The 14,995-nt window shown below is 40.2% G+C and overlaps 1 protein-coding gene across 1 annotated transcript in view; it reads right to left on the bottom strand.

The window, feature by feature from the left end:
* Positions 1–14,995, bottom strand: part of DNAAF8 (dynein axonemal assembly factor 8) — an 88,452-nt gene that overhangs the window by 56,362 nt on the left and 17,095 nt on the right. Inside the window, exons 12-13 of the mRNA XM_071814950.1 lie at positions 3,137–3,328; positions 376–531 (exon numbers count right to left, since the gene is read on the bottom strand). Of these exons, the coding sequence (XP_071671051.1) occupies positions 376–531; positions 3,137–3,328 (348 nt within the window). The remainder of the gene's footprint in view (positions 1–375; positions 532–3,136; positions 3,329–14,995) is intronic.

The following is a 14,995-nucleotide window of genomic DNA, read 5'->3' as shown; positions in this document are numbered from 1 at the left end:
CAAAAATATGTCTCCTCTGAACCCAGTCAAATTTCTGCACTGTGAGGTTACAGCCACCAAAAAGATATTAGCAGCTAATGAGGAGCAGAGACAAAAGACTATGCCAGAGAGAGCTGGCTTCACATCTGCACGTAATCTAAATTCACCATAACTGAGGACAGCTTGAGTAGGCAATTAGCTGTAAGCAATCTTTCAGTTCCCACAGTACTGGGCTGTTCCCACATTCTAATTTAGAGCAGCACTTACATTGTTCTACCCTAGCTCACTGAAATTTGAGCTTGAACTGGCACATCCAAGCCTGGTCCTTAGCAAAAAGCAGTGGTAACTGCCTATGGCTGTTGTACATGCCCAGCAAGTGTAAATGCTGCTACTCACTTTTATCTTCTGGAACTTGGTGCTGTTTTGGGCAGAAGACTCCTCTGCTGGCGTTAGACAAGCATACAGGGCCAAGCCATCCTCTCGCCAGACCTGCTGCAGTCCTACCACATGAAACGGAGCTTTGAGTCCACCTTTCATTTTCACAGGAGGCACCTGTAAATCCATTTGAACATAATTTCATTTTTAGATAGCTGTATTTAGAGACTGAAAAGAACCCTTTATTTTTCTCTGTTGCTTTTGAGTAGACCCCCATAATGTACAATAATCCAGGGAGCGCTCTCACTTGATTAGTGGATTAGCTGTGGTTTAGCCAGTAGAAAAATCGATAAAGACCAAATTAAGTAGGAATAACAAGTAGGTCTTGATAAGTCACAGGATTTATTTTTTCAATGAGGACTTGCAAGCTCTGACTTCCACCAGTTTCACTATCTGAAAGCAGGAACTTGCATTAGTTCCCTAGTCTAGCAAGAAACAGAACAGAGTTCCTGTCAACACTGCACTGTGTGATCTTACCACAGTGGCACCATGTGCAGCCTTCATTAATGTTATAATGAGATCAGTCCAATTTCAGTTCAAAAATCAATGCTAAATGACCATGCCACTCTGAGGACTTAGTGCAGACTTCCTTAATATGACTTTGTCTTTCCTGTTAGTGACCACTAGTAGCCAAAATCCCATCAATCCCTACCCAGTGAATACACCTTTTAGTTAGACTGAAGTGATTTATTTTTGATGTGTTTTTTTGCATACACATGTGTGCGGGGGGCAAACATTCTATTTTCCAATATTCCAATACACAGATCTGATCCAAAACAAGAAGGGTAAAAAGCAACTCCTGCGAATCCCAAGATGAACACTAGACATCTGAATGTCAGTTTAGTTCCAGAAACAGGTGACCAGTAGGATAGACCACTTGTTGGCTCATAAGGCTGCTCAAAGTCAGGCTGAAATGTAATGCACTTTATCATACGAAATACACGAGAAACTTTATTACAGAGTAGAAAAGAGACAGGAAAGATACCTGAAACAAATTGGGAAGGCATTGTAGTGCTGCAAAGCATCCTGAAACCTCGGTAGCAGGTGAAAGAGGGCAGAAGGCTGTGGGAGACAGAGGGAACGAGCAAAGCCGTGCGAAAGGAATAGCAGCCACATGAGGCAGAGATGCCCAAACCAGGTCATGCACAAGATGAGGAGACAGGCAAGTCTGAATTACAGAAGTATAATTCCTTCCCAGGATTCTGGTGAATACAGAAATCACTAAGTCTTGTTCTCATGCTTTATATCATCACTGTGATCTTTAGAGGGATTAACAGCTATGCTATTTACTACACATATAAACCAAAACTATTTACAGTGAGATAAATGCCTTTAGAAATGAGTTCTCAACATAAAGCATGAGTGAATTTTCAAACTGTTGTGTAGCTGAGCTGTATTGCTCAAAATAGCACTACCAAGTCCTTGATTGCTTTGAACACTCATTTCACACGGGAAATTCTGTAGCAGCTCTGCCATGGGAGAATGCTTGCATCAGGAGCATTGTGTTCTCAACCAGTAGAAATCAACATATCTCAAATTAAATCAGTAAAGATATTCTGATTTACGCACGACAGGAATTCAATGAATCAGTGGAATTACATAGATTTTGACCAGAGGAGAACTTGGTCAAAAAACGCCTCAAACTTCCTGCATTTTTTTATATTAAAGAAATGCAGACTTTTCATTGCTATCCAATGCCTGTTTGAGAACCTGTGTGAAATAAACTGGTGGATTTTACCCCAGTTTCTATTGGACACAAAGCCCATCACAGCATTTGACTCTACAGTCTCAGCAGAGTGACGCTGAGCCCTGGCAGCTGGGTTACCTACTCAGGCTTGGAGAGAGCTGCCACAAACAGAGCTCACACTTTTCAAATGGGAATAACACAAGTGAAGAAAGCTCACTCTGCAGCTGGTCATGAGCTTACTACATTCTGAATGGGAGATCCAGACTTTGGGGCTGTTGAACTGGCAATTTTCATTAGCATTGAACAAACATTAGAGAATGCTAGCAATGTTTTAATGGAAGTGTGAACATAATTAACAATTAATATTGTTTAAGTGGAATTTAAGTGATTTAAGAGCCTTGTGCAGACTGCCCACTCAGGGAGTAATCTACCTTGCGTGCATGGATTGGTATTGGCATGTCAATGTCTTTAACCATGGAAAAGAATGAGGCCAATACACAGGGTGGGGAGGAAAAGCACACATTGCTTTCCCTAGAGGAAAAGGCTAATGTGGGATGAACAGGAAGAGTGAGGAAAAGGTGGTTTTCTTCAGAGGAGAAAAATATGTGATCCAAAGGACAATTAAGAGGAAACAGACCATCACATGTTTATAGCCCTCCTGATTATCAGAAGGATATAACCTTAAATAGAACAAGGCCAAAGTATAATACTTAGACAGCTCTCTGCTTCCAGTAGTTGCCTTTGATTACTGTAAGTCAGGCTCAACAATTTTTTTTTTACTTTCTGTGCCTTGCTCTTTGTAAACTACAGGCACAATCCAGCTTTCACAGTAGTTCAGCAAGACTTATTTACTGATTTTAAGGTGATAAGGTGAGTTCGAAAATAATTTCCCCTTTGTTCAGTCACTACTCTGTGTGTGTGTCTAGCTGTTGGAAAGAGGAGATTTCAAGAATGATTATGTATTCACTGGAGGGCAAATCACACTGCCTTCATCATGCAGATTTTCTTTTGTGCACTGTCACTGCATATACTCACCAGAGAGAGAAGCCATGTCACAAGGGCCTGGTAGATGTTGGCTGCTCTCAGCACCATGTCAGGAACCTGCTCACCACAATGATCTGTAGCTACTTGGCCACAACTTGACAGCAAAATGGTCATAAGCAGCACCTCATTTTTCATACTGTGTGGTCTAGGCAATGTGTCAATTTCTGGCAAATAAGAGGCTTCCTGTCAAAAAAAAAGTATGGAAATGGAAGTCATTCAGATTACTGGAACTGTATTAATCATCACAAATTAATTACATTCATTGCCATCACAGGAGGGGCAATTACTATCTAGCAAGCATTTATCAAAAAGTAAGCATGAGCCATAAAAGCAAGGTCATTATATCAGTGACACCTTCTTGTGCACTTCAGGTTTTTTTGGGTCTCCATTTAGTTGAACACTGCCTGATGAATGGAAGATTATGTGGTCACAGCTGGAAATAGTCTGATAGAATTTATTCTGTATTCTTTAAGATTACGTGTTTTGACTTTTTTTTTTTTTTTAATAAGTGGGGAAATTCCTTCAAAACAAACCTGATAGAAGTGTCAAAACTTTCATTATTTTCTGCTTCATCTAATATAACTCATTTCATAGATGATGGTACCTTGAAGTGAACTTATCTCCTTTCTTCACTTTTGTATTGCTATTTGGTTATTTAGAATGCGATTTCCCTCTCCTTTAAGAGACCTGTTCTTTAAGGAACAACCTTAAGCTTGAACCATGGGGTTGTAGTTTATGGGATCTCTTTTGCTCTTCCAAAGACATGGTAGCCGCAGCTGTAATTAATAGCTGGCTTGCTATTCCTGTCTGTATTAGATTTGCTGTCCCTGACATTTCTTTTGTAAATTAGGAACCTAGTCCCTAAAACCGCAAAGATTCTCCACTATATAGAAGAGTATTGATGACCAGCAATTAAGATCCTTTCATAAGGACTCTCAGGGTGCCCCCAAAGCATCCTTGAGTGCAGACAGATGTGGACATACCTTCATTTTGCAAATAGCTGGAGCTGTTCAGGGAGTTAACATTTCCAAGCTACATGTTAGAGCACCAACTCCCCACCGCAGAGTCAGCAAAGTACAATATGACTGTATTTCCTGTACCTGTCAGCATGGTCAGCCAACAGACTAAACTGCTAATTAAGGTGAGCAGAATTAATCTTAAATAACCTAATCCAGCACGAGACTAGCAAGCACCCCTTTCTTCGCACTGAGCTGTGTGGAACACCATAGGAACACAACGGGAGCAGGTGGGTGTCGAGGAGCAGCTGAGCAGTTATGTTTTCAGCTGCTCCAGATAGCTGGTAATGACGATGTCTGCCCACATCTTTACACTGAATTAACCTTAATTTGATTTACCTGAATTTACTTTGGAAGCAAAGTAAGCTAAATCCAATTAAAGCCACTTTCATTCTGAATTAAAATGTCCACAAAGGTGTTTAATGACTAATCCACTTGACAAGTTAATGTAGCCTGACTTTCATGTCTGTCCTCAAAATAGACAATTCCTTAAAATGGTTTTCAAAAAAATATACTAATAAAAAGCCACAAGCAGATCTATTGTGTCATCCAGTGCTGTGGTGCCAAAATACATGCCACAGCACTGCTTAAAAGTACCAAATAAAAACTGCAATTAGTAATAAAGGAAAAATAGTCATACAAAAGTTTCTGATGCTGCAGATCTGCACTACTAAGGTTACTGTAGTCCTGGAGAGCAAACAGGATTCATCAGGGCTTTGACCCTACCATTGTAATTCTCTGAGGAAGAGGCCTTAAAAGAAACTTGCGGACTTTCGGGAAAAGATGAGCTTCTTCTATATCCTGTGTTGAAGAAATGATTGATTCTTCCTCTCAACAAGGGTGTGGGGATCAATGATAGGAGGTAACTCAAGAGCTAAAGATTAGAACAGTGTCTACTAATGCCTCAGCAGGAAATTTCCAGCTATTCCAGATTTGCTTGGCATAACAGCAGGGGAGGGCTCAATAGGTTTTCTGATCAAGATCAGCCAAGAATTTTACTTATTAAGGTTCTTTGAGAATGAGTGATGTTTTGACCAATATTGGTCCTTCCCTCTCCTCCCTCTTCCAGCCTCCTTAACCCAAAACAAGAACCTAGGCGTAGAAGAAATTAACTAGGTTCAGAAATATTAAGGCTAATGAACAAAAAAGTAGTTAATTCTATTTAATTCTGGGCAACAACTGCTGAAGTAAGATACATTCAGTGCTTTCTCAGTATGCCTTTCCACAGCATTACCCAATTTAGCCTAGTCTACCTGTGAAGAGAGTTCAGTTTGCCTACATGTTACACTGGCTGTTATTTGTGACAGTATTAGATTATAAAAAGACTAAAATTACTCACACACTGGGCTATTTTTGGTTGCTCTGGCTAGACTTGTGCTGTCAATCACAGACCGGCTTGCAGCTGATTGTAGTCAAGTGCCAACAATTACCATCAAGTAAATAAGATAAAATTTCCTATTTCCAAAGTGTTTGCTTTTGTGTTTTACAATTATAGTTTACACTATTGCAACTTACAACCTTTCAGCTAGGTTTTCCAGCCAGCCCTCCACCCCCAGTTTTGTCCGACTTTCTCCACTCTAACATAACAGTGCAAGCAGAAGCATTAACAACACTAAGCAGTCAATAACCTCCACCCAAACCCACACCAAACAAAGAAATGAGGAAAACGGAATTGCAAGACAACTTAAGGATACCCATATCTTCTAGCTTTCAGCTACAGCGGTTTTGAAGCTACACACCGAGGCACAGCCCCAAATGAAACTACTGTTCATAAAAAAAGCCACCCTGCAATGTGAAGGCATCCATACACATAATAACAAAAAAAACAATGGCATTTTACCTACTTTACTTTTTTAAAAAAAAAAGCAGAGCTGTTTATGATCACAGCAAGCTGAAGCTTAGTAGATATGAGTTTATCAGCCAAGATTAACGTCATTTTGTTGCTATTAAAATAGTTCTAATTGGTTAAATTATATTTGTGCTGATTGGTTTTTAAAAGACTAGTTGGCATTGCTTTTACTATGCCTGCATACTAGATTGGACAAACAGCCCTGTTGCTCTAAATGTGGGAAAAATTATCGAACTGTTAGATGCTGGAATGACCAAGTAGCAGCTCAGGAGTCAAGAGGGCCAGGCAACAACTTTGCTGCTGGTTTCCAGCCAGGTACAAGGCTGAGAGCAAGAGAGAGCACACGCTGTCAACTGCTGATTGGGAACCACCCCACATCAAACATTTAGAAAGTTCATTTCACAATATAAACTTGAGACAGCGGTGAGTATTTCCTGGCAGAATCAGCTCACCCAGTCTGAGGGTTTCTCCCAGTGGAAGGACAGGTCAGGGAGAAGTCAATTTGAGTTAAAGATATGGTCTCTCTCTCACAGGTAAACAAAACTTTGATGTTTTCCTTCCAGCACCTTTTCCAATACTAACCCTGAAGCAAGGTATCATATTCCATCAAAAAACACTCACTACTACATTGAGCAGACTCTACAACAGCAAGACCTAAATCAAAACAACCACTACATGTAAAATGAAGATAAGTTATACTCACACAGTCTCCTCCTCCTTTCCTGAGGGGGTGAGGGAGGGGGAAGGGGAGGAATAAGAAGAATCTTACTCCCATTGGTTGAAGGCTTAATCAAAATAATTGTTTTCAGCCATGTCTAAATTTATCCTTCTATGTCATCTGCAGCCTAGCTTGGATCACAGATTTAAGAGGCAATCCCTGATGAATGGCAAATTACTGACTGCAGAAATCTTTTGCCAAATGATGCATCTGCTGTGTGCTTGTAAATGTGAGCTGATTTTAGGTCCTTTAGTAGCTCCAGCTAATTTCTCTAATGTAAATTCTATACTCTTATGCTGAAATAGCTCTAGCATTGCATGTTCATGCTTCATTATAGACAGAGCTCATGGTACAAAACACAACCATGTTGATTATGTGGTTATACATCTATTTTCCACATGGTCACATTGCTAATGTAGGAGAGGAGATAGGACACATTTAACAATTCTGTCCATCTAAGGCAAAGCAGAAAACACTCTTTCATGGCTTCTAAAAATTCTTACATTCGGTGAAGACACATTGGAAATGTCAAGTGTTTGTTCATTTTCTTTCTGTGGGGAAGGAAAAATGATGACAGTGCCATCTGGTAGATTATTTGAAATTCCACAATAAATTGTGGAATAAACCCTGAAATTATTCAAAGAAATGCTTTATCATTGCAAAGCGGGAACAAAGGATAAGGATGAGGAAAGTATCTGCATTTCCTGCATGCAACTGGCAGAACATACTGTAATTAGGAAGGCAACATTTAAAAACAAAAAGCAGAGTACGATTGATGTTAATGGTCTGAATGGTCTTTCTGTTAATGCATTTTTTTACTACATTCACTCTCTGTAGCACCAACGGCTTTCTGAGAATCAAACATGCTGAGGTTATGTGAAAAATATGATGGTGGCAAGATGTTATTGACATTTTCTGATCTGAACTGCACTTCAAATCGCTAAAATGGAGGAGTTACGATCCTCCAAAGGAGATCATTCTGCCAAAGACAGACTGCACAAATTCAGAGCTGCATAATGGAAGCATTGTTTGCTATGAACTCTGTAGTTCTCCAGTTCAATTAGCACATTACATATCATGAGAGTTTAAGTTTAAAAAATTATAATAAAGAGAATTTATTTGCTGAAAGTTATCTTCTTGTTCTGGACAGTTATTCTTCATTTTGGGCATGAAGAATATAACCTCTTCTGATTCAGAAGAAACCATTTTTCCACATCTGGCAGCATAAGCGTGCTAAAGCTTGACAGTGTCTCTGCTGGAGCATAAAGAGGGCAAGTGTCAAAGAGAAACGTCAGCTCGTCGCCAGAAATTACTGAATATAGGACTGCAGTTCAGACAAGATGCACAGAAGGGAACTGAGCTCTGCTCGGCACAGGAACCAAGGACAGCAAAACTCACTTTGTATATCTTTTCACGTTGCCGCCAGCTGAGCATGGTTAACCCTTAAGTGCAATTTAAAGCAGCTTTATGGCCACCACAACACCAGCAGACAGTTAATGATAGTGAGGATCAGCTACATTTCTGGCTCAGGACATGTCAGTATTCTGCAAAAATCCCTCTTCATCCTGTCCATAATCCCTCCCAACACAAACTAAGGCAACCCAGAGATGCGATGTAGTGTGAACTACACTGTTCTGTACCGCTTCTGCATTAGCCTGCATTAAGGGAATTCTCAACTGCTTCACTAGAGTTAACGGCTCATCTGTGCTATCAAAGATATGCATAACCCCTCTGGCAAGAGTCAAGGATGTGGCCCGTAGAAGATGTTAAGCAGAGAGACACTGCGTGATCACTCAGGCAGAAAATATTTTTGGCCCAAAATTCAACAGTGAAGAAAACTCCACAGCATCAGACATAATCTCCTGAATAAGAAGAATCTTGTAGCCTAGAGTGTGCACCCTGTCCTAACCTGCTCCCTTCTGCTTGTCCTGCCACACTACTCCTGATGCGAGTACACAGCACTGCCCCTGCCATGCTGGCTCTCTTGTATACGTGTGTCTTACAGTGGTCTCTTCACGGAATCACAGAATGGTTGAGGTTGGAAGTGACTTCTGGAGACCATCCAGTCCAATCCCCCTGCTAAAGCAGGTTGTTGTACAGAATCACATCTAGGAGCATTTTGAATGTCTCCAGAGATGGAGACTCCACAACCTCTCTGGGCAGCCTGCTCCATTACCCTCAAAGCAGTTTCTCCTCATATTCAGATGCACTTTCCTGTGTTTCAGTCTGTGCCTGTTGCCCCTTACCCTGTCATTGGAGACCACTGAAAAGAGTCTCCTCTTGACACCCATCTTGAAGATACTTATAAGCATTGATGAGATCCCCTCTCAATGTTCTTTCCTCCAGGCTACACAGACCCAGTTCTTTCTACCTTTCCTCATAAGAAAGATGCTCCAGACCCCTCATCATCTTGCTGTGTCCTGTCCTGGGCCTGGAACATTATTGTTGTTATTAGACAGTCTTACACAACCAGCTAATGTTCTTTTTAGGACAAGAATACTGTGAATGAAACAGGAAGATCTATCTAGTCAGCTCTGATAGGAAAGCACAGTTAAAGCAATGATGATTTCCTTGATGGAATTGCTCTTGAATTACTTCATTAGGACATAGATGTTCTAAGCAGAATTTACAGCCAGCTAGGAGCACAGGTCAAATACCAGCCCAGCTTTCAGATGACTAAGGACCAGTTACAATATAATGCTAATGTTTATTAGAACACAAAACATTTATGTGGTTGTGAAGTATGTTACCAAACCAAAAATGTTTGAAAACGGGTATTTGCACTCAAATATTTTTCAAGAAAAATTGTGTAAATTGAGGCCATCTAAAAACAAGACTGAGTGCAGCTAAAAAATACTCAAATAACTGGCACGAGTAACTAGTAACAAGCAGCTTCTCTATTTGTCAGAAGTGGGAAAATTTTCTGACAAAAGCTTGACTCCTCAGATAAATAAAGAACTGCTCTAGAAATTGCACTAAAATTTAAAATCAAAGTAACATTGAATCCTATTTGATTTTGTTTGCTTTCTGAGACATAATCATTAAAAATGAGAAGTGCCTTTTCCATGATTAGTGTTTACACTACAGTAACACTTGGAGAGGCTTAGAAGGATTCACAGCCTCATTGTGCTGATATTCTAAGCATATGTAACAAAAAGTTCCTCCTCTAATGAGCTTATACTCCTGGTTAACAAGAAGCAGCTGAATTAAGTAATAGAAGTTTAATTACTCACACATTTCATGTGAGCACAAGATTGGGAATCAGGAACTTGTGCCTTAGTCCTGCCTCTGGAATGGATTATTTCTCTGTGAAACTGTAAAGTGAAGATAATATTTCCTTATCCTAGTCCCTGCCTAGCTGGATTAATTAGCAAAAGCCTGTAAAACACTGTGAAGAGGAATAGCGTAAGATTATCAAGGAGCTTTCAAAATTCATCTGTTAGCTTTCTTGACATTCCTGAAACAGTATCATGTCCTCCAAACCCCCAAAAGTAGTATCTGTATCTTCCATAGCACTGTTCTTCAAATGATTTCAAAATGCCTCACAAATAAAATGTGCCATGATTTCCAGACCCACAGCAGAGAACGAGATTGTACATGTTCACTTTGAGATGCTGCGATAGGGTGTGAAATTAGTATTTAGCTGTCTCAAAACTACGCTGGTATTTGGCACATGTTCCTAGTTTGATCCAACAGGAGATTCACCATATACTCATCAACATGAGTAAGGCCTTATTTTTTTCTAGTCTTTATTTATCTTTTCCTGTATCTCCCCTGATACACTATGGAAATCCCCCAATTACAAAAAAGGGGGGTGGGGAGGAGGAAACTATTCTCAGCTGCTTTTAATCAGGAAGTTTTACCAAAGCTCAAGCAGCCTGCTTTTCACACTGTCACCTTCCAGTTTAGAAATGGATTTGTGTCCTGGCTGCCAAACAGGCTCTGTGATCGTGTGTCCAGCTGCACAATACTATGCAGATAACCCTTCAGACCTGTGAATTCTCCAAGGCAGTAAATACAGGGGTTTTGTGATTCTGAGAACTACTGAGTGCTTACAACATCCACTGAAGCTTGTGGGAACTTCAGGTGCTTGGCACAGGGCTCTGTGTTTTAAAATAAAATAACTGCATCATACCTTTACTCCATAATCTCAGATAAAGCCTTGAATTTCACTTCCTACCACTAAGAATAATGCTTCCATAATTATTATTTGTATAATAATGTGTTTACAAGCTGCGACCAAGCATATTCCCCAGCATGCTAAGATTTGGAACTGTAGTCCAACCTAAGACATAACACTAAACCAGAAGGCATGTGAAAAACTAGGAATACAGTTTAAACTACACAGCTTCTTTAAGGTAGTGCACCTGTATCAGACAAGTCTGTACATCTTCAAAAAACAGAGGGACAGATTCAGCCCCCTTTCATCTACAAATAGCATCACTGATCACAGCCCTGAGGTAAGGCCAGAAGTTGTGAATTCTATTCCAGTTCCAAGAGAGATGCATGGCAGAAAGTATCTCTGTACAATTAAACGTGACTGGCACTTGTTCACACATTGCAAACTTATAATCCTTCTGCCAACAAACACAGGACCTGTTAAAGACCTGAAGAGACAAAAGGTACAGAAATTATTTTCTGTCCTCTTGCCCTCTTCTAAATAAGAATTAGAATTTAGCCCCTGGACATTTTACATTATTGTCTTCTCTTAAAGTTTAATCTGAGCCATCCTGATGATGTGAATGGAGGAGTATTTAGGACCTCTACTGGCAGCAAGTTCATGCATATAATTGTGGAAACTATATTCTCTTTACTTACATCAACCTTTCCCTTAAGCAATAGCAACAAATATTCTTATCTGTCAAGATCATGTGTAAGTATATTCAAGAATAAGCCTAAACTCATTTTAATAACTTCCAAGATATGCCAGGGAATGGAAAGGATTAAATATTTCACATTTTCCTGGGGCCATTTCAAACTCCAGTCAGAGAAAAAACACTGAAAGGAGCCATTTATTTGAAAAAAAAAAAAAAAATTTAATTCATTCCATAGCTAGACAGTGCAACAGACATAGGTCCTGTGAAACTGTCAGACTGGCTCTTCACGTGGAAGTTTAAATGGAAGGTTCCCTATCACTTTTAGTAGTCCTGTTACATTCAGTACAGGAGGTGAATTTCCTGATTCTGAGGATATATGCAGCAACTTGGCTGAGAAACCTACTGAAGCAGACAGCACATTATTAAAGCAGGATTCCTGTATGTCATTTTTTAACAGCTCTGGTTGTGTGAGCAGAACTACTGAGAAGAGTTATGTATCTGTAAAGCCTGACTTGCTTCAATCTGTGCTCTAAAAGTGCGAAAGCACACACTACCATAACATCTCTTCCTCAGAGAACAGCAAGCAAGCAGACTCTGTTATAAACAACTTCCTTTCCACAGGCAGAGATATTTAGACATTTAAGGCCTAGATCCTCTGCTTTGCCTATTAAGGCAAAACCTTAGGGTAGATCTGTGCCATCCTGAGCCACAGCAGAGGCAGGAGCAGCCTCAGCTCCTCTGGCTGCAGCCAAGGAGACCATAGACCAGATAAATTCAACCTAAGCATAATGTACAGTGCCAGCAAATCCCTCTCTATTTTCTTTCACTAGTATCAAGTAGGAAGCTGAAGAGGAGGCCAGAACTACAGGCTATGTGCCAGCTAACAGTCATCTATGCTAGAAAAACATTTTCTTGGGAACTTCCATGCTATTCTGAATCCTGTGTGCTGGACTGGTGGTACAAACAGGAATCTTGGCCTTCTGTTTTTGCATGTTAAATTTAACTACATCTCTAATTGCCTTAGTTTATTTTTAAGCCTTTCTTGAATTGAGGCAGCAGGTTCATTAAGTACAAGAGATTTTAATCTTGTTTCAGGAGCTCATTAAATACCTCCCTGGAAAAAAAAAGGGAGGAATTCAGGGGCCATCTGCCGGCTGTTCAGCACATCACTGCTGGCCACAGCCCTCCCCAAGCTCATCCAAGAGAGTGAGAAGACCTAGAGTGAAGCACAAGCCAAATTCAGCTCTGATGCCAGAAAAAGATTTAGCATAGGAAATATTTTGCTATTTTTACAATTAATGTTCTTTTTTTAAGCTATAGTAAAATAATAGTAAGGGCTAAATACTGGATTCAGTTACATACACATAGGTGCAAACATAGCAGTTGCTTTGGTTCAGTGCGAATGAAAACATTTGGTCAGAGTGATTTATTACATGTGAGATCAGTTTTAGAGTAATACAGATATATAAAAAAATCTGTTACTGTGTCACAAGATCATTATAATTGAAATAAAATTAAATGGTTTTCCTCAACTTCTCCAAATCTGTATAAGGCACCACTTTGTTGGAAACACACTGGCGTATTCTGTACAGGACAAAAGCTATTCCTTTCATAACTGGTGTACATTCTTTCTACTGAAAGAAATTTCACTTTCTGTATTCTCAACACAGCAATAAAACCAGATAATTTTTAAATATTGCTTAGGACATCACCTAAGTGCATTCATGTAAGGTGCTCTACAATGGAGCTGGTGAGATGCCCAAGTCATATGGTCCAGCTGGTAAACTGTTAGGTTGGGATCCTGGGACTCACAATGTCCTTGAGCAACCCCCTGTGCTCAGTAAGATGTAAGAAAAATGCACCTTCCAATGTCAATGCAAGCACTGCTGCCTGAAAAAGATCAAGACACCCATACAATAGTAATAGAAATTACAGACACCTATTTTAGTAAGATAGGTAAAAGAATCAAAAGCATTTCACTGACAACTGTGCAGATCAAGGCACCTACTACATCAAACAAACATATGGGACCAGTAATTGAACTAAAAATATCTCTCCAAGTTTCAGAAGTCAATCTCTACTTCCAGTCATACTCTGTAAATCCAGGGTAACTGTCATAGTAACTGAACATACAATGCTTCAGCACTAGTCTTGACAGCAAGTATGATCCAGGAGTTGTGTCAGGGATGTTCCTGTAGAAACTATATTAGATCAAAGTGAGAATAAGGCCATCAAAGGGCAAGAAACCTTTTGACCATAGCATATTGTTAATTTTAGCTTTGTGGGAATGCAAGCAGAAAATCTTTTGGCTGAAAATTTTACCTGACATCAGTAAGCTGACTCAACAGCATATTAATATAAAAAATGTACCCATTTTGACAGAAAGGTCATAGAGTCTATGTTTTCAAGATAGAAAAGCAAGTATCTGCATAATAGATTTGTTAAGCTAGAATGACTCTGTTCTATGGCTGAATGTTTTTGTTTTGTAAGCTAGCTGTAAGGCTAAGTTGCAATAAGATGATGATCATGGTAATATAATAACTAACACAAGGTTAGCCAAAGTCATTGTGTAGCCAAGAAAAATTAGATGCCTCAGTATGAGTCAACACATTCATTTTCCAAACAGTTTGGCTGTAAAAGGTAGATAAAACAGTGTTTTTAAGGTACCGGTAACAAGGTGTTTCCTAATAGCTTTCAAACTGCATTATCTTGTTCTGCCATATCTCAATAAAACAATAAAGGTAAAGAAAGAAGCAGGCTGAAACCCTATTGAAAACACCTATTTTGTCCTAGCAATAAAAGAGCTTAATACAAGCTAAATGCTATTTGCTGTCAAATTAATTCCATAGCTGGAGGTAAAGGATCAGGGTCATGAGCACCACTCCCTGCAGCAGTTCAGCTGCCAGCTTTGAAGGCCAGTTCTGACGCAAGCTCAGGCACATAACTTCAGATGAGATTGCTGTGGAAAGAACAGTATGAAGCCTCTGCTGGGTCCATCCCCCTTTGCTTGGGAGCTGCTTTTAAGCTGAGATACTTGGCCATGGTCCTCAACTGAGCTCCACTGCAGCTATGCCTCTGCCTGGCCTCACCTCACTCATCTGAACCCTGCCCTTAGACTAAGTGATTTGACTTTGTGACTAGATCTCAGACCTGCTCCATCCCTGCAGACTCCCTGGGCTGCTGGCTGACCCTGTGTACTGTCACAGGACCCAAACCGGACCCTGACTCGACTTTCTGGCCTTGATCTTGGACCTTCCTCATTGCCAGACTTGCCAGCTGGTTACCTTCACTTGACCCGCTTCACTTTTCTTGTTTGGATACTGTGGGACTGCACTCCTTGCTGGTGGGGCCTCTGCCCCTGCCTGCCTTGCTGTCACCTGCAGCTCCTGGCTTGTCTTCCCTTACAGAGTAACCTGCCTGTGCTCCTCACTGGCATCAAACTCAGATACA

This window comes from Patagioenas fasciata, chromosome 15, assembly GCF_037038585.1.
Source record: "Patagioenas fasciata isolate bPatFas1 chromosome 15, bPatFas1.hap1, whole genome shotgun sequence".
Lineage (NCBI taxonomy): Eukaryota > Metazoa > Chordata > Aves > Columbiformes > Columbidae > Patagioenas > Patagioenas fasciata.
The sequence above is the reverse complement of the archived record's forward strand: the minus strand, read 5'-3'. Positions and strand labels throughout refer to the sequence as shown.